This window comes from Henckelia pumila, chromosome 3 (genome assembly GCF_033568475.1).
Source record: "Henckelia pumila isolate YLH828 chromosome 3, ASM3356847v2, whole genome shotgun sequence".
Taxonomy (NCBI): domain Eukaryota; kingdom Viridiplantae; phylum Streptophyta; class Magnoliopsida; order Lamiales; family Gesneriaceae; genus Henckelia; species Henckelia pumila.
In genome coordinates this window covers 180,192,175-180,211,497 of record NC_133122.1, presented here as the reverse complement: position 1 = coordinate 180,211,497, position 19,323 = coordinate 180,192,175, and the positions used below count along the sequence as shown (strand labels likewise).

The following is a 19,323-nucleotide window of genomic DNA, read 5'->3' as shown; positions in this document are numbered from 1 at the left end:
CGAGGGTCTTGCTCCTAACTTTCTGTCAAAGCTTCACCTGTTATTTGCACAAATAATTTTTGTAAGTGGCCTTATGTTGTAAAATTATATGTATGTTTTAAAAATTCAATCGTTCATGTTAATCGTTGGAATTTTGATAATTAATATTGTTCATGATGATGTTTTGTTGAAAATATATTTTGACACTGTTATGACTCGAATTAGGAGTGGAAAGGGAATTTCCGAACCATTTTATGTTATGGCCCTGATACGGTGGGTAATAATAACCGTTCTATGATCTCACCCCTTAGAGGGATTACATATAGGGAACTGATCAGTTAGCCACGAGTAATGAGAGGAATTTTAGTGTCTTGTCAAAGATTATGTTATGTCATGTCAAATATGTTATGATGTTATTTATGCTATGCTATGTTGAGACATGATATGAAATGTTTATGCTTTAAATTAATCCATGAGTTTTTGAAATAAATATATATATGTATATAATTTGGTATGATCGATCGGCCCCCACTTGCTGAGTGTTTCCCAAAACACTCACCCCTTACTTTTCCCCTTCTATATGATGAAGTTGATGGTTTAGAAGATCGTAAAAAATATGTTTTGGGGATGGTGATAGAGGAATATTAAGACTAAATTTCGCTATTTTTTTATTATTGGGATTTTTGCATTAATATTTTGTTATTAAGTTTATATAAGTTTCCACATCTGTTTCGTTATTTTGGATTTATCAAGTTGTAAAGACTATGTTTTGGAATTTATTTATGATAATAGACTGGTTTGGTTTATACTGAACTACGAGATTAGTTGTTTTATAATTTTTGAGAATTTTAAATAACGCCGGTGGCACGTCTTGTTCTCGGGGCGCAACACCCATGATATCCGATGTTGCTGAATTTTACATAAAGAGCTTTCTTCCGATCATAGATGAGTATGTTGAGAACGACGTCTTATCAAAACAAATGTGACGTGTTGCTCCAGTGTCTACCCACCATTCTTTAGGGTTTTCCATCATATTGGCTTCAAAAACCACAGCAGAAAGGTCTGTAACCAATTCTGTCTCACGACCTGTTGCAACACGGTTTGCAACAGTCATGTTAAATTGGTCTCTATTGGCTTTCTTTGGAAGTCGACAGTCCTTGGCCATATGATTTGGCTTACCATAGTTGTAGCACGTTCCATTGAACCTTTTAGCCTTCACTGAAGTTTTTCCTTTCCCGGAAAACTTCCTCTTTTTGTTAGCATTTGATTCCATCAAATTTTCATTGTATCCATAGGTGATTTTCCTTTAGGATCATACTGTTTGCGATTGTCTTCTTCAATTCGCAGCCTCACAATGAGATCCTCAAGTCCCATATCCTTTCTTTTGTGTTTTAGATAATTTTTGAAATCCTTCCACGAAGTCAGAAGTTTCTCGATCATCGAAGCCACTTGGAAAGCCTCATTTATTTGTATAACCTCAGCGTGCAAATCGTGCAGCAAAATTTGAAATTCCTAGACTTGGCTCAACACATATTTAAAATCAATTATTTTAAAATCTAAAAACTTACCAACAATGAATTTATTCATTCCGGCATCTTCAGTTCGGTACTTCTTTTCCAGAGACTTCCACATGTCCTTTGACGTCTTGGCTTGACTGTACATGTTGTATAACGTGTTGTCCAAACCATTCAAAATGTAATTGCGACAAAGATAGTCTTCATTCTTCCAAGCATCATAAGTAGCCCACTTATCTTTGTCCGTCTCTTTTTCAGATACAGGAGGAGCATTCTCTTGCAAAAAATTCACGAGATTCAGTGTGGTCAAATAAAACAACATATTTTGGTGCCATCTTTTGAAGTCCACACGGGAAAACTTCCCCGATTTCTCAAAATGTGACGTTGGAATAGTAGGTTAAACAGGCGCAATAGATGTGGATGTCATCTCAGAATACACAGAAAAATTCGTCTTAAGATTGTTGGGTTCGGAGTGCTGTACAAAATGAAATTGTTCAGTTTGTGTTCTGGGTGATGTTGCAACATGACTTGAGACAAGACGGGAACAGAAAACTATAAGCCGAGGCTAGAGTCAGACTATATGTCCTTAAGATGAATTTGCCCCACACTCGGTGCTAATGGAATATGAAAATCGTCTCCCAAGATACAATGACTTCGTTTTGTAATATGAGCACTACAAATTACAAAATCCGGCGAACTTTGAAGATGTTTTTTGAACTTTTTGAAAATGAAGAACAAACTATTGAATGCAGCAATATGAACAATACAAAATTACTGTATATTCGACTTTCAGAATATCTAACACCTTTCCATTAAACATATGAGTTCTATTAATAAAGATTGAAAGCCTTGAAAGAAAAGGTGTATCCCTTCAAATTGGACCCTTCATCAAAAGATGTCAAGTATAACTGCATGCTAGTTATTTTTCTATTAAATCTTTTAACTCGATAAAATTCGAACAATTATTTGTGAACACTTTATTAATTTCTCATTCACCCTAATTGGTAATTGGAGAAATAATTTTATCACAAATATTTTATCGATTCTAAATGAGTACACAACCCAATTTTTCCAACATTAACTAGGTTATGTTTGGATTAATTGAACGTATTTCGAATGGCACGTATTTTGGGAGTATTTGAGAATTGAGAGTCATCACAAGTACTGTTGAAATTTACATAACTTGATATGAATTAGATTTGAAATTTACTTAATTTTGTCCGTCCAAACATAACATAACCTGATATGTTGTCAAATACACAATATACTATGATTCTAGTACTCCATAATATATATATAATATAATATAATGTATTAATTGCGAACATAAAATGTACATTTTAAAGTATGCTTTACCAATAATTGTTTTGTCATATTATAATTAAACATATCAATTTTACCTTGTTATTCTTACTATTTAATTAAAGTTGAACCTCTTATATTAATTAATAATTGATTCGGTGAGTTTTGTTTAAAATTACAATTATGTTTTCACTTTATTGATGCATTTTTTTGTGTTCCTAAAATAGCCTTTTTAAATCTCCAATCATATCCATAGTAATTTCCTTTGACTTAAAAAAAAAATCTTTTGAGACAATTTTATGAGTCAATTTTGTAAGATGAATCTTCTATTTCGGTCACCTATAAAATAATATTGTTGCCAAAAAATATTATTTTTTATTGTAAATATAGACAATATTGACCTGTTTAGACCTACTCATCTTTATTTATGCTAGTTATCGATGCGCATGCGATACTTGTGCAATATAATAAAAGAAAACTACGCAAATAAAAAATTGAGGAAGGTTAGAAATAAATAAATATATTAAATGGAAAGAAGTTGATAAACAGTTCTTTTAAATTTTAAATTGAATATGATAATAAATTCTATCAGATAATAGAAAGAAAAAATTTAATTTTGATCTTTTTTTCCCTTTATCTATAGAAATGAATGATTATTTTTTAAGATTGGATGTATACTTTGAATTTGGTGTCGCATGAACACACAAATCCAAGAGAACAAGTCAATTCGGGTGAACACGTCTCTCCGGGAGGACAAGTCAATCCGGATGAATACGTCTCTCCGGGAAGAGAGGTCGATCCGGGTGAACACACCCAGGATAATAAGTTGATTCGGGTTGTCATCAACTTTAAGTGAACATCTAATCTAGGAGGTCAGTAAATCCGGATAAACAAGCACTTTGGGTAGCCAAATGATACTGTTGTGTATTTAACCAAAGTCCCGCATTAGAAGAGCAAGATAAAGATCATGAGTTAATATATGAAATGATATATATATTGGTGAGGCCTTTTAGGTGAAGTCCAAAAGCAAATCAATGAGAGTTTAGACCAAATTGGACAATATAATGCCATTGTAGAGATATCCGAATTTTGTTGCACGACAAGTGGTATCAGAGCAGTGGTCTAGATATTTATTGTAAGGCGTGCATCCCAATGCAATGAAGAGGAGTAACCTCGATTAGAGGAAGGATAGGCTTGAGGGGAGGCCCGGACCATAAGGATAATTGGTTGAACTTCATTTGAGGGGAGGATTGTTAGTTGTTCAACCAAAGTCCCACATTGAAACATCAAGATAAAGATCATGGGATAATAAGATGGAATTAAAGGTGTCAAAATGGGCTAGACTCATCGGCTTGGCCCACCCCGCTATACCAAATAGGCAGGTTGGGTTGGTAATTTTCCAATCCGTCTAAAACATGGGCCGGGCAGACCTGCTTAATGTCCACCTAAAATAGGTGGGTTGGGTTGATGTTTTTTCAACCCGCTTAAACGATGGGTCGTTCCGCCCTGCCCCGACCCGCCTGATGGTGGGTTGAAAGAGGTCGTGGGTCGGCCCGACCCGTCCCGCTAATCCATTTTAATACATCTAGATGGAATGATATATCTATCAATATGAGATCTTTTGGGTGAAGTCCAAAAGCAAATCCATGAGGGTTTAAACCCAAAGTGAACAATATCATATTATTGTGGAGATATCCTATTTTCGTTGCACGACAAGTGATATCAGAGCCATGGTCTAGATCAAGCCATGTGGGAGGAATTCTCGAATACTTAAACGAAAGAGGTGAGGGCTCCCAGTAAAAATACGTGATAAGCTCTCGAGATGGGTGATGCTCTCGATATTTCTTGCAAGGTGTGTGCCTCAACGCAATAAAGAATAGTAACCATGATTAGAGAACAGATAGGCTTGAGTAGATGCCCGGACCATAAGGATAATTGGTGGAACTTCGTTTGACGCGAGGATTTTTGGGTATTCAACCAAAGTTCCACATTGAAATATCAAGATAACGATCGGAATGATATTTCTATTGGTATGAGATCTTTTGGTTGATGTCCAAAAGCAAATTCATGAGGGTTTAGACCAAAAGTGGACAATATCATACCATTGTGGAGACATCCGTGTTCCATTGTATGACAGATACTTCAGTATTTCAATCAACAAATATTGGGATTTTCACATGCCTCACGAAATGAGGTTAGAGGCGATAGGAGATGCTTTGCGAAAATATTCAGATGCTTTATTTTGTTCATCTTATTACGTAATACTTTTTTTTATAATCAACTATAATTTAATTTAATTATCTTTAATTGGGTTCCTACTCATCAGTATTCAAATATATTTTTGTTTAGAAAGCTAAGATATAAACTTCAAACCCACATCTTAAATGTTTTATATAGTATTTCATGGTAAGTATGATGTAATTTGAAATACATTCTATTTTATATAACTAATATGTAAATAAGACATGAATTTAATATTTAATATATTGTTTCATTGTTAATAATAAAACTATAAGTGATGCATAGATTTCAAATCTAAACAAACCAAAGGCAACCTTATTGAAAATAACAAAAAATATCATGCTAATTAGATAAATATTTCTAACTGTATGCAACAACGGGACACTAGTTTCTCTAATACTTTCTATATCATATTTGCTAATATACATTCATTTCAATCACGAAGTATTTTATTTAATTTCAAAACTAATATACCTAAAAAAAATAAAATTACTAGTGCTTAATGTGATCTAAAAGAGCACATTTGGCATCATCTGCTCCGTTCCAAGAGACAAATCAAGGATGGTGAGAGTGAAAATTAATGATACAATATTGATTATGAATGAAGATATCTAAAGGGAAAAGGAAACAATGAACTTCACATCAGCAATCTACACCAGCATCTACTGTACAACACACAACCGGCACACACGAACACGATCCTCTATCCATCAAGCTATTCTGTATATTTTCGCCCTCGTAATTGAGGGTTGCTTGGAACAAACTTTTATAGCTAAAACAAACCAATCTGCATAGCAAGGAGATGATCCAGGAATGGACATTTCAAAACTCCTCAAGAAGCTGTCTTCAAATAAGCTCAATCATTTCGTCGATCAAATCTTTAGTTATCTGATATTCAATCTCTCTACTGATAAAGTTTATATCATCATCCATCAAACCGGACCATAGGTTTGACTGCAAATCTCGGGCCAGCAGATTATCGAGAGAATAATATGATTCATCAGCTGCAGGGTACAAATTTTCTTGAATAATTTGCCACAAACAAGATAGTAGCTTCCTTCCACGTGGAGCTTTATGCAAAAATCCATTAGCTTTTTCGATATGCCTCGACATATTCACAGGTTGCTTGAGTATAGTTGGAAGTACTTCATTTAACAAATCAAGAATCATCTTGTGACTTGATTTTTCTCCATGATATTTTGTGCACATTTCGTTATCCTTAGTGGCTTGTCGTCTATAAGAATCCTCCACCTCTTCAAAGACTTGATAGCTGATAGACTTACCAAGTGGATCCCATTTAGACAAAGAACGACTCAGTGAACCATCATACAGACCTGCAGCCACAAGCAAATCTCTAACAAAGGCTTCATCATGATCCTCTATGTCTATTTCAACTTCCATTGGTTGCTGTTCGTTTATAGTCTCCACTGGAAAAGAACCGTCGAGTTGACTCAGTCTTCTTCGCAACTCTGCATGATCAAAAGTAAAAAAGGAGAAATGATAAGCTATGAGAAAATATTTTAGAATATCTGGAGAAATTAATACATGTAGATGATCATGTCATGGTATCAATCGTATTATGCGCTGAATTTGCATCATTTTCTTACTGTAAAGTTAATTCTCATAGTCAAAAGGTTTTGGAGTTTAAGAGAAATTGATTCGGCATTTATACTGACAAATTTCGAATTCCAGCCAACCAAAAATTTTAACTGGCAGTTATATTTAATATTGAAAATGTTTTAACATCATGTATCAGCAAAATATTGATTACCAAAATTAATCAGTAGACTACATAAGTGAATCCATAGTTCCATTTACCCACCATTCAAGTTTGAGTTTATTTCCTTGAACACTTGAGGCATCTCACTTTCCTCCAGCTGATGTACACCTGAAGATGGTGTTGTACTTAAGTAATCTGTTGGCCTCCAGCACTCTTCATGAATGCTGCTGCACACAGATGCGGGGCTTGGCGGCACTTCAGTGAAATTTTCCTAGAATAAACAACAGTCAACAACGTTTAGAAGATAGATGACTTGATTAGAACAATGCATCTAATATTCGGAAGGGAGACTCAAATAAGATCCTTACGCGTGTTTCGCAGAAATTCATCATCACAGTTGGTCCACTCGTGATGTCTTTTAAGAAGTGTTTATTCTTTTGAGGTGGTTCCTGTATCGACTTAACTCTCCTACGAAACAACCTACCTCGGAGAGTCAAGCTGTATTTAAAGCTTGAAACCTTTTGTTTAATGTTGAACCTATCCTTTTTCTGTTTTTTGGTAGTCAACGAGGCTTTCTCAAAAACTTCATGTTTCCTCCTTATTTGTGCCCCGGTTAGTATATGGCGATCCTCAAGAAGGAGCTTCCCAAATGAAGTTCCTGATACTGGAGCAGACAAAGATCTAACCAGGTTTCGAGGGGAAAGTTGTTTGTGCTGCACTACACTGTCATCAAACTCCCGTCTAAAAGCCAGACTTTGAGTTTCTAGTTCACTAGTAAAATTATCAGGGTAGCTCATTTTATCACCACCTGACACTGATCTTTTAGTTCTATCCGGGACAGACAAAGAAATTTCTCGATGTGCTTCTCCTTTCAGAACATTTGTCAGCCTCTCTGTCAAGAATTTTCTTGTGTCTCTGTTAATGAACTCGGGAGAATCTGTTCCATTAAACTGAATTTCACTTCTGTATGACCTTGTGGACTCTGACCGATGTAAATTCATCCCAAGTTCTTTTGCCGCGCCATCTCTGACTTGTTGAGCTATATGCTGAGCTATTTGTTTTGGTTCGGAAGGCTTTCCCCAATAAGGAGTCTCGATTTCTCCTCCTCTAGCAGTTGTCCTCTTTTTAGAACTTTTACCTTGAAGTTCATTCTTCAGTCTTTCTTTCACCTCTTCAAGGAAATCTTCTATGCTACCTCTCTCTTCTGAAGTGCTAGGCGTATTATTCCATGAATCTTCAAAAAGACTCAATCTTCCAGGACCGGGCTGTAAAATAACAATCTTGGTGGGAGCTGAAACCATATCAAGTGAGAGATCAGAATTCATCATCTGAGATGCACATATGTCAGTTTGAGTTATCCTATTTGAATATAGAGATTCCTTCTCCTCGGCTGGACAATATTTGCTTTTCATTTTGCGGTTCTGCAGAGTAAGTGTTTCATGTGGCCCTGCTAGAACCGCAAGATCCTTGGGTTCTCTCAGTCTATCACCAGTCTCAATTCTTTTAGAATTAGAATAACAATAAGTCTTTTCTCTGTTGAGGTCTGCTTGTGCAACCAACTGTATTATGTCGCTGCTGTATTCTACAACCTTAGAACATTCCCTAAATCTTGCAGCTTGCCAAGCTTCAAATTCTTTCTTAAACCTCTGCAGTTCTTCTTCTTGAGGATGTTCTCGAGGCTTTGGCTTGTTCAACTTTACACGAGTGCCACATGTTCCAGAATAGCTGTCAATATGATGGTTAAGGGAACCGGGTTCCAGCTGCTGAGAGGGATTTGAGGCAGGAAGGACATGGCGAACCGAGCCTTTAACTGATCGTTCCTTGCCCAACAACTTGCCTTCCGAAGTTTTATTTTTTACTTCAACCACTTCTAGCGCAGCTTTTGAATCGAAGGGTAGCATATCAACTCCCATTAGACGAGCCACTATGCTAGGTGAATTTTTTTTCATTTTTAATTTTTCGGCAATCTCCTCGCTGATCAACCTTTTCATTGGGGCCTCAGAGGGATGGTAGTTCTTGTCAGATGACTCCTTCGTAACTTTATAAGCATACTGAACACATGCAGCAAACCAAATGAATGATAAGAAATAACCATCTTCCAATTGTTTTGTGGAATTAAAGAGATCGTCAGAGACAAGTTTGATAATCAGTTGGAATCAGAATAGAACATCCAAGAAAACAAGAAATTCGTTGTTTTGTAGCAAAGAAGAGGAGTGTGACCATAGCAGCTAATCAACAACACCGAGTGGATACATGAATCAAATAAAATGTATGCAAACAATAAAATGAGAGTAATGAAAAGGAAAATTTTATATGGACAGCAGTACAAGGCAATAACTCTTACCAGTATGTTATCTCTTACAGCACATAAGCCATACGATGTCTCCACCGGAAACTCCAAACTGTTTCGTGGTGCCTCCAAACCTGAAAAGCTCAAAGAAATAGAAATTTTTTTTCTCACCACTTAGCTTATTGAAAGAGTTTCGAAAAGAATAAAATGCTCCACCTTTTCAGTTTTCATAGTTTAGCAGTTAAGCTTTCTATTTTTTTAAGTTTAAAGGAACATTGTGCCTAGGAAACATATTAGTGCGATCTGTTAATATAATTCAAATTACACAGACTGCAGTATTTTCTCAAAAACATAATCACTGCTCATGGATCAAAGAAACAAAATCACTTCTAGATGAACTAATTCCGTGAGCACACGGGAGGCTTCATCTGAAAATTATTACAAGTGTCAGTGTGATGAAACAAATAAACTAAGCAACTCTTGGTAGTTCTGCCATCTCTTTTAGCTACAAGAACAGGTTCACACTTACCCCCAACATGTCTCTGATGTGAAACAACTTTTTTTGCCATGTAGTCTTAGTCGATATCAAGAAAATGGAACAAAATTCCCATGCAAAAATAACTGTTCTGCAAATATTTATGTGACTCTACATCCTCGAAAGGAAACTAAATGCTTTATTGTGGAAAGACAATCCAATCCTGCAGAAGCAGGGAAACAGTGTTACAAAAATCAACAGAAATAGTGGTTTTACCAAAATCAAATATGTTAATACACACACTAAATGGTCCCAAGATTGTAATTTGCATTCTAGAATTCCCAAATCTCTAAATCTAAAGCAGCAATATTTCTTAGGAACACAGAGGCCAGCAACTGCAAATTGGTCAAAACCGAGATTGTCTCATTGGTTGATTAATGCTGTTCACAAATGAAGCAAAGGATCATAATAAGAATGTAAACTAATTAAAATTGTGACTATTTGAAGCCAATTCATCTTTTGACACGTCTGAAAAAGGACATTCTCCTGGAAGAGAGATTTTCCTTTACATAAATGCAACAGTGTAGCAAAAGAAACTTTCACAACAAGAAAAAAGAATCTCTCTAAAAGAAGAAAAAAAAAAAAAAACCAAAAAGGGTAAATGCAAGATCACAGGGAAGACAACGGTATAAACTTAAAGCTCCCAGAAAAAAAATTTAATACCTCTCACATTTCATTAACGATGACCATAAATTTGATCTAAACTGAAAATTCCTCCAATCAACTAAAATTCAAGAACCCAAGATCCCGTAACTAATGAAACTGTAAACATATCAGTGATTCATAAATTCCTCTTCATTAACAACCCAGTACTGCCCAAGAATTCAAACGCACCCATCAAGAGAATGGAAGGATAACAAGCACATTCCAAATTCCGGAGAAACATAAAAAGAAAACAAAAGGTCATATGATCCATACCCTTTGAGCATTAATTAATGATTCTGGGTTCGGCATCAACAGCTCAAAAAATGTGAACTTTGCAAAGAAAACAAATCTTTACCGCCAGAACTTGAGCACGAAATGGGATGGAGAATGGGCCTTGAAAGAAAAGTTTTTGCATACTAACAGAAGAATTGTTAGCTAGCTTCTGAGGGGATAATGATATGGTAAAATTAATATATAATTGCTCTTAACAAAAAGAAAGAATAATGTGATGACAACCATTGCTGTAAATCACGCAATCAAGAACCCAAAAGCCACCTCTGTATCTCTCTCTTTGCTGTTTTTTTTTTAATATTTAATTTAATTAATTCTGAAGATTAATTAATTAATTGCTTTATTATATGAAAATTATAATTGGTTAAGAATCAAGTGCACCATGGTAGCATGGAAGGTGCAGTGGACTTGTTTTTCTTCACATTCTTTTTCTCTTCTTTTTTGTTGTTTTTTGTGTGAAAAGTATTTCAAATAATTTATAAGATATTTTGAGTTTCGAACTCGGATGACAAATTTATTATCTTAAGACGAATTAGTGCACTCCTTTTTATAATTAAAAACAACTTAAAGAAAAATATAAATACTATTACGGATCGGATAATCACTAAAATAACATTAATGAAACTTTTTTATTAATTTTTTAGAGGGAAAAAAAAAAAGTTTTTACCAATGTTATTGCCCAAAATTTACTTGTCAATACATGAACATACCATAAACTTACAAATGTTGTAACTCTGAATCAACCCCTAAAGCGAAATAGATACAAAAAAAGAGCAATAGATCCGATTATCCTATAAACGAAATAATTTCTTCGTAACCAATCATCCATGATAACAGATAAATCATTTTCTTTTTTTATAAATTTATCAAAAAATATAGTCACAGTGATCCTCCTATTCAACTAATTTCGACCATTCCCGAGCACCTCATAGCATTTTGGGACGTAATATTAGATGATTTCTCTTACCCTCCCCTTCCAACGGGTGTGCCATGGTGATTGAATCCCTTCATTTTTATTATTTTTATTTTATAAACTGTTAAAATAAGAAGGAAAAAATCATATTTATGACAATTTTGAAAATTACGATCGGTCGATCCGATCTATAATTATAATAAAATAATAATATTTTTTTCATAAAGATTTGTATCAAAAAATTAACTCCTAAAACTATATCTCAAAAAAGTTTTTGTATCTATTTTTATAACATTTTCTCTCTCACTATACCAAATCAAACTCCCCATGCTTTTTAATGGTGATCTGTTTTTATGGCCAAATATATGGATATTTCCTCTTTAAATGCGGTCTCCATCCTTATTTATGAATATAATATTTATTACAGATGTTGATAGGAAAAAAAGGTCCAATTTGTAGTCTCACAATCCCTTCTCATAAATTTCAACCTGATATTTTACAAAACTGGCATTGATTATTTTTTTAACACCATTTTATAATTTACATATATAAATAAATATGGATTGTCACTAGATATACTTGGATATATATTATAAAGATAGATTGAACTCGACCTCTTTAATCAAAAATAGACACCGGAGCACATGTATTGCGAGTAAATAAAGTTTTTATTTTTTAATTAAAACTATATAAAAATTTTAAAATTTTAATGTGGTCAAAAAAAATTATTCGAGTATGCACTTTTCTGAGATAAAATTCATTTTAAAATGAGTTAGATAATTCAAGATGTTGAAGAAAACAAATGTTATGAATTATGAAGAAAAAAATAGAGAAGTTAGTTTGTGGTCATGTGGCATTGACGTGTTTGGAAGTTGCACTTTGCTTTTTAGGACTAATTTTGATATATATATATATAAGTGCTTTTTAGGACTAATTTTGATATATATATATATATATATATATATGTATGTGTGTGGTTTTACATTGTTTTTAGTTAAAAATGTATGTAATCATAATTTTTAATAAAGAACAAAAATTTAGTGTAAAACTTAAACTACCAACACAGGTTTTCTAAGAGGTAAAAATCATTATAAAATAGTAAAGATATACAACTGTAATAAACATCACTATATTAATTTTTTAAAATACTATTTAGTTTTACACAAGCATATAAACCGCTTAGTTTTTTCGGTACGTAGTTGATGCTAAATAGAATATTATATTCTCAATCGAACGAGGATCGAGTCAATACCAACCAAGATTCAAAGAATATTTTTTAACAATTATATATATGTCAGGAAGAGATAATAAGTGTGATGTTTTGTATATAATAAATTGCATATTATTATATACATATATATGTGTGTCATTTAATTATTACTATAGAATGGTAAATAAATTAACCAAGGAGGCCGGCGAGACTTTTCAGCGGACGCTTACGGCTCCGAATGTTACGTAAATTTTTTATAATGAAAATTAATTAGTTAATAATTGAGTCAAATCAAAAAACAGTAAATACAGCTCAGAAAAACAGAAAAGATATATATTGTTATGCGCCATTTGGCTCAATTTTCGATAAATAAAAAGACATACACATTTAGTAATTATTATTATTATTATTTGGGATTGGAAATGTCAGCATCAGCAAAATTCCACTCTGCACCCAATCATTCGTCTTTCTGGGATATTCTCCTCAATTTTAGAGGAACCAATAAATTTTTTTTTATTGAACACAAATATTGTTATTTTCCCAAAAAATAAAATTAAAAAATAAATCATAAAATTTCGTACGTTTGAAAAATGCAAAAGGGGTGTTCATGCATCATGAGAATTTGACCATGAAATTAGTGTGTTAATTCGGATCAATAGTTTGATGCGAATATTGGACAAATAGTGAATAATGATTAATATATATATATGTCAATAATCTCGATGATCATGTGGGTTTAGAGTTCGTCTCCAGCTGGAAATATTTTAATCATATGCTAAAATCCTAGCTACCATTTAATTAACAACTAATCTTATACATATACTTAAATTTGACCCAAAATTACGAGTTATTAATTAAGATCCACAACTTGGTTTTTAATTTGAACAGTGAAAAATCGATTATAAAACTTGCAAATTAAAGCCTCGGTCGAATTTCACAGACGTGCTTGCAAGTCAATTTCACGAAAGATTTTATACACACCATAAAATATTGGTAGAAGACATGCAATTGTATAGAATAACAACAAATGCATGCATGCATGTATGTATGTGATTAAATTTATAGACTTCCTTGTAAAATCCTGTACTTCGTGTTACGCATGTAGTTTTCATTTTTTTTTTAAAATAAAAAAAAGTTTAATTTATCTATAGCACGAGTCTCTTAATTAGAGGCTTTAAGAATGTTTATTTAATTTGGTATCATTTCTATTAATGCTGTGAATGTACAGGAAATAATGTTTTACGCCCAAAACATGAAATTAGGTGAGGGCTAATTAAAGCCAAGAAACAGTGTGAAAAATTATAACTTTTCCATTTATTACGCGCAAATCATGAAATTAGGCGCAACAACGAGCACTTGTAATCATCACACTAGTTTGTTTAAGACCAAACCCCAAGTGATTTTTCCCACTTGTGAGTATAATTAAACGGACATTATATATTATCCATCCGTCCCACTCATTTAGATAATATTCAGGTAGTGTTTGAGAAAACTTCTAGGAAGCACTTCTCAGTTTTTTTAACAAAATTTTGAAATAAATTCTTTCAAACACTATCTTAGAACTGCTTCTAAAAAGCACTTTTGAGTTTTGAGTTAGAAAATTAGCTCAATCATATGTAATTTTTTTGGAAAAATAAATTTTATAAAGCAATTATTTCTGATTTTGTCCTTAATAAAGATTTTAATCGGGTAAAATAAATTATACAAGTAGTTAATGATAAGTTGGTCTATTGTGAGATGGATCAATCATATTCATATTTACAACAAAAGTAAATACTTTGGCATAAAAAAAAAATATTTTTTCATGGATAATCCAAATAAAAGATTCGTCTCACAAAATTAACTCGTGAGAGCGTCTGACAAAAGTTTTTGTCTAATTTAAAAAACATAAGAAAGATAATGCTGAAAATGAAAATTTGACTATATATAAATGAAACGAGTGAAAAAGTAAATATAGCGTGAACAAGTACGACGGAAAGAATATAACGTATGAGGCCATGGGTGGGGGGTTGGAGCACGTGGGCTTTGGTGTTTTGTATTAATGTAAAATAATAAAAGTGACTTTTAGAGTGATGGAATAAAAAGTGGTACTTGTGCATGGAGCTAGTTGGTTTGGGGGTGGGGCTTTAATTAGGTTGTAAAGGAGGCCTTATCAAATGATGTCGGAAGCGTGTAGCATGTGCATGGTCCTTAAACTATTACTCCTCAAGGAATCTATTCATATTGTAAACCAGGCACCCCATCATCAAACTAACCTTTTCATGGAATACCCTCTTATCTCTACTTTTTTTTCCCTCATTTGTGCCATTTTCACACATGCTTTATAGTTCATCCTCTATGGTTACATAATTGCATGTTTCCTTTTGTTTTTATCACTCAAATATTAGGGAGTATTTGCAAGATATCATGATTTTGTCCAAGTGATTTATGAATGATTCTGAAATTAGTTTTTGTTTTGTGATTGCAAACAATGCTTCAGTGTTGGACTGATTATTTGTGTTTTCTTCGAGTTGTTGTCTTCACAACAATTTTAGTGATATTATTGATTTCCGGCCCTTTAATATAATGGACTCAAAGACGTTTTTTGAGTTGATTTGGAGGTCCTTCAATATAATGGGCTTGGAAAACAATTTGGAAAACCATTCCTTTCTTTCACACAGGCCATGTCTATGTATTTCACTCCCACTTGGCTGTGACTTCGAAGAGTCAATTCATACAAAATCAAAATCTAATCAAGTGCTACAAAATCAACAGAGTGAAAGCATTTCACCTTTGTAGTATAAAAGAAATTAGTGGGAACCAAGAAGCAAGGTCCAATCACTTTGTAGTCTAATTCTTACCAAGCGAAAGCTTCACATCTCACCTTCTGAATCAAACTATGTTTCATACTCAACATGTCAGCAAATTTCTAGGACCAAAATTCCAAGGATGTCACCGAAAATTGCCGATAACTTTCAAAAATCTGTTGTGTGCAACAGATGCTTCACCAAAGCAAAGACGTCTCTGTTCTCGAAATCCGCAGCACGAGTTTTGGGTGGGATCTAGTGATTTTGCAGTAAGTCTAATAAGGTGGAGTATATTTGTTCTTTTGTGATATCCCTGTTACTAGTGTTTAGCATATGAATGGTAGCCCCTGGATGATTTTTCAACCGCGCAACTGTGACAGTATCAAGGGAAACTTCAATTAAAGTAAAAAATATGAAGTTGTTCACTTGCATCTGAGAAACCAACAATCAACTTTAGTGTCTGATTCAAATAAGTACATAAAATTCAAGAGCTTCATGAATATGAATATGACGACATGCATAAATAATATAAAGATCACGTAAGTTTCTGAAACTCCCATATTTTTCAACTCTTCAACAAAGATAGACTTGGCCTGTTCCATATTTTAGAGAAAATGTAGTTATGTTGCTTTTTAAGCTCTAAGCTGATCATGGAGCCAACATGATCACGTCAATGTAGTCAGTCCAGCAAGTATGATAACAAAACTATAATTTGCTTTTTTCAAGATTTTCACCCTATGGCATCTCTTGATAAATATTTACTTGGCAGATCTTTCAACATGGAATGCTACAGAACAAAATAGTTTTATCTAGATCAAATGGGTTATGTCACATGTTAAATTCATGAAAATAAAGAAAATGCAGCATTGACGTTTGTAGGATCATTTTACCTCCAGGAATATCTCTGCCAGACTTTGGAATCGGGACCGTTGCCAGAAGAGGAATATTGGATTCCAGAACCCGTAACACAGCAGGAAAGAAAGATGAACTAAACAGCTCCATTTTACCAACTTCATCAATTATGAATAGATCAGTGTCTTCCTTGACCTGTTTAGAGGGATATTTATATTCAGCTAGGACTTCGAGATTTATCATTTTCAAAACAAAAGAAAAGAAAAAAGGGTCTGGCCACCATTATCCAAGAACCATCAAACCACAGTCCACAAGTAAGCTAGAAAATTTACTTAAAGTTCTCACACATATTAACTGTAACCTGTGCCAAACAACTTTGAATCCATCTACCTGTAGCTCAGGCAGTGCTAATGACTCAAAGGATGAAACGTCCACTTTGTACCTTCCCACACTGGGCCATCTTTGGGCTTCAAGACTGCAAGGATAAAGATTATTTACTCTCAGTCTCAGATTCTAAAACAGCAACTAGATCAGTAGTGGACAGAGCAAACACCATAAATTACTGAAAAAATATAGCTACTCTATGTAAACTGGAACACCGGACCATGGAAGTGAGACAATTTTCAAATAACTAAAATGTCACCAAATAATAACCACTATCAATGCTTGGGGAGCTTCCCGTAATGGTTGAACCACTATCCAGTGAGGAAAAATTCTCATGAGCATACAAGAGATCTGTCCTGAGTAGCATATTATTCATCTTTCATCGTTCTATATTTCGAAGAAGGTGCATCTTTTAGATTAATTTTTAAATAAAAAAATATTTAAGCCATCTTTTTATCCTACCTGACTGCTAAATTTGCAAGCACTTACAGTTTAGCTATCCATACATATACATATTCTTGAAAATGAATGAATATCATTTTCAAAAAAAAAAATGCATGAATATCAGATAACAGCAAGTCACATTCCAGAAACAGACTATTCTCAAATACAAAAATATATTGTCCACAATGGGACAAGGGAAAGGGGAAAATATAGCATTTTGTAGGTACCTAGTAGTTCTGGTGGAAGCGAGTGGGCCTTTACGACCATCTAGAGTTACCACTTCGTAGCCTACCCTTTCTGAACCTTCTCTTATCTCCCCTATGTAATTCAAGTATCTCCAATCACATTCAACCCTTTCACCAACATAACAATAAAATAATAATTCCAAAACTAAATGTTGTGCCACTCCAAAGTCAAAACCTAAGACAGATTAGTAACATCTCAACAAGAACATTCAATTCAATTATAGAAATAGAAGCATAAATCATCCTACAAACAATGAAATAAGACATTGAAGCATACGAGTATAGAATCCTTGAATCTTTAAGGTTTGATTAGAACGTTTGAGGGCTTCTAGCACTCGGATTATCAGAGTCGTTTTGCCTACTCCCTGGCCAAAAATAAACAAACAAAGGATCAATCGAAACGGGAAAAAGAAAAGGTCTGATCTTTTGAGTAATGAATGTAAGATACAAGTGCATAGAGACCGGAGGGCCAGTGACCAGGAAGCATTTTGAGTGGGCTGCAGCTGCCATTTGCTTCTCTCCCACTTCTTGCCTTCGTCGATAAGCGGTCGATGCTACGCTCACCCAAACTTATCTCGGGGTTAAATTTCTAGAAAAATCAAATAGGAAAGAAAGTTACACTCAAGTTATTTATTTGTAAATATTTTTTTTTTGAACTAATTTATTTGTAACTATTGATAAATTGATATATGAATTATTGTAAATGATTTATGATCAAATTAAAAAATAAAGTTTACCTTTAAGTTAAATTGTTCTTAAGTCAATTACTATTATTAAAATCAATTAGGTACATATTTATTCTTAAGGTTATTTTATTGATTCATTCTAAAATATTAAATTTATTTAAATTATATTTTATCAGTAAATTAAAATATATTTTAACAATATATATGAATTATTTATTGAGTTTGATTTTATAATAATATCAAATTTATTTAGAAAAAATATAATACCTTAATATAGATAGGAACAAATATCATTTGATTATATATTACTAGTATTTTGAAATTTTATTATATTGAGTAAATTTATTAATGAGTAAAATATAAATATATTTAAACAATAATATATTAAGACACTTATTTATTATAATTTTTAAATATATATAAACTTTTTTTATAATTTTAATCAATAAAATAATTTTAAAAAATAAAATATGCATTTAGTTAAATTTTTACTGAAAATAATTAGACTTAAAACCAATTTCATTCAAGGTCAAAACTGAATTTTTAGTTCGATAATTTATCAATTACGTCATTTACAATAGTTCATGTATCAATTTGATATTTTATCAATAATCGTATACCAATATAAATTTTACTATATATAGTATAATTAAGAAAAATGATCATCACCCATCAATACGTGACATAACTCAAATTTCAATTTCTGTGGGGAGCCTGTTGTAATCATGCTTTGACTACTGATTTTATCTCATTTTTCTCGTAATTTTGTAATTAAGTTTCGTTTGCACATGTATTTTAGAAATATTTTTAGTGTTTTATAAGTGAAAAAACTTAAAGTATGTATTTTGATAATATTTTTGTATCATGTTTTTGAAAATATTTTCTGAAAAGTGTTTTCCGAGTATATTTTTAAAGAACACTTGAGATGTGTTTTTATAAGTTGTTAGAATGGAACTATGAAAGACAATGATGAAAAACATTACTTTTGAAATGTTAAAATATTTTTGTAGAATAATTGTCTAAACACATATTTATTCTTAAAACAAATTTTAAAATATTTTCTAAAAAAAATTTAAAAAATAATTTATAAAAATATTTTATAAGTACATGTCCAAACAAAATCTAAATGATTAATATCATTGTCATTTTATGATTAATATGCATGGTTTTTTCAGTCCCGTGATATTAGTCACGTAATATATATATATATATATATATATATATATATATATATATATATATATATAAAGTTTTGATATAATGGGCAACCACCATGGGCACCTACA

General features: G+C 32.7%; 2 protein-coding genes across 5 annotated transcripts; both read right to left on the bottom strand.

Moving 5' to 3' along the window:
* Positions 1–5,539: 5,539 nt before the first annotated feature.
* LOC140891039 (uncharacterized) lies at positions 5,540–10,761 on the bottom strand. 3 transcript variants are annotated; one of them, XM_073299268.1, is made up of 6 exons: positions 10,500–10,761; positions 9,576–9,744; positions 9,101–9,180; positions 7,125–8,807; positions 6,859–7,027; positions 5,540–6,505 (listed from the first exon to the last, which is right to left on the bottom strand). In XM_073299268.1, exons 2-6 carry the CDS (start codon positions 9,613–9,615, stop codon positions 5,883–5,885), a joined length of 2,595 nt encoding a protein of 864 aa, XP_073155369.1. In that variant the 5' UTR covers positions 9,616–9,744; positions 10,500–10,761; the 3' UTR covers positions 5,540–5,882. The 3 variants fall into 3 exon arrangements, with proteins under 3 accessions (XP_073155369.1, XP_073155370.1, XP_073155371.1); XM_073299269.1 differs by having other exon boundaries at positions 10,582–10,761; XM_073299270.1 differs by lacking the exon at positions 10,500–10,761 and adding an exon at positions 9,823–9,955.
* A 4,525-nt stretch (positions 10,762–15,286) lies between these two features.
* Positions 15,287–17,952, bottom strand: LOC140891899 (uncharacterized). 2 transcript variants are annotated; one of them, XM_073300568.1, is made up of 6 exons: positions 17,814–17,952; positions 17,629–17,716; positions 17,334–17,424; positions 16,669–16,753; positions 16,317–16,473; positions 15,287–15,797 (listed from the first exon to the last, which is right to left on the bottom strand). In XM_073300568.1, exons 1-6 carry the CDS (start codon positions 17,859–17,861, stop codon positions 15,682–15,684), a joined length of 585 nt encoding a protein of 194 aa, XP_073156669.1. In that variant the 5' UTR covers positions 17,862–17,952; the 3' UTR covers positions 15,287–15,681. The 2 variants fall into 2 exon arrangements, with proteins under 2 accessions (XP_073156669.1, XP_073156670.1); XM_073300569.1 differs by having other exon boundaries at positions 17,800–17,915.
* Between the last annotated feature and the right edge of the window lie 1,371 nt (positions 17,953–19,323).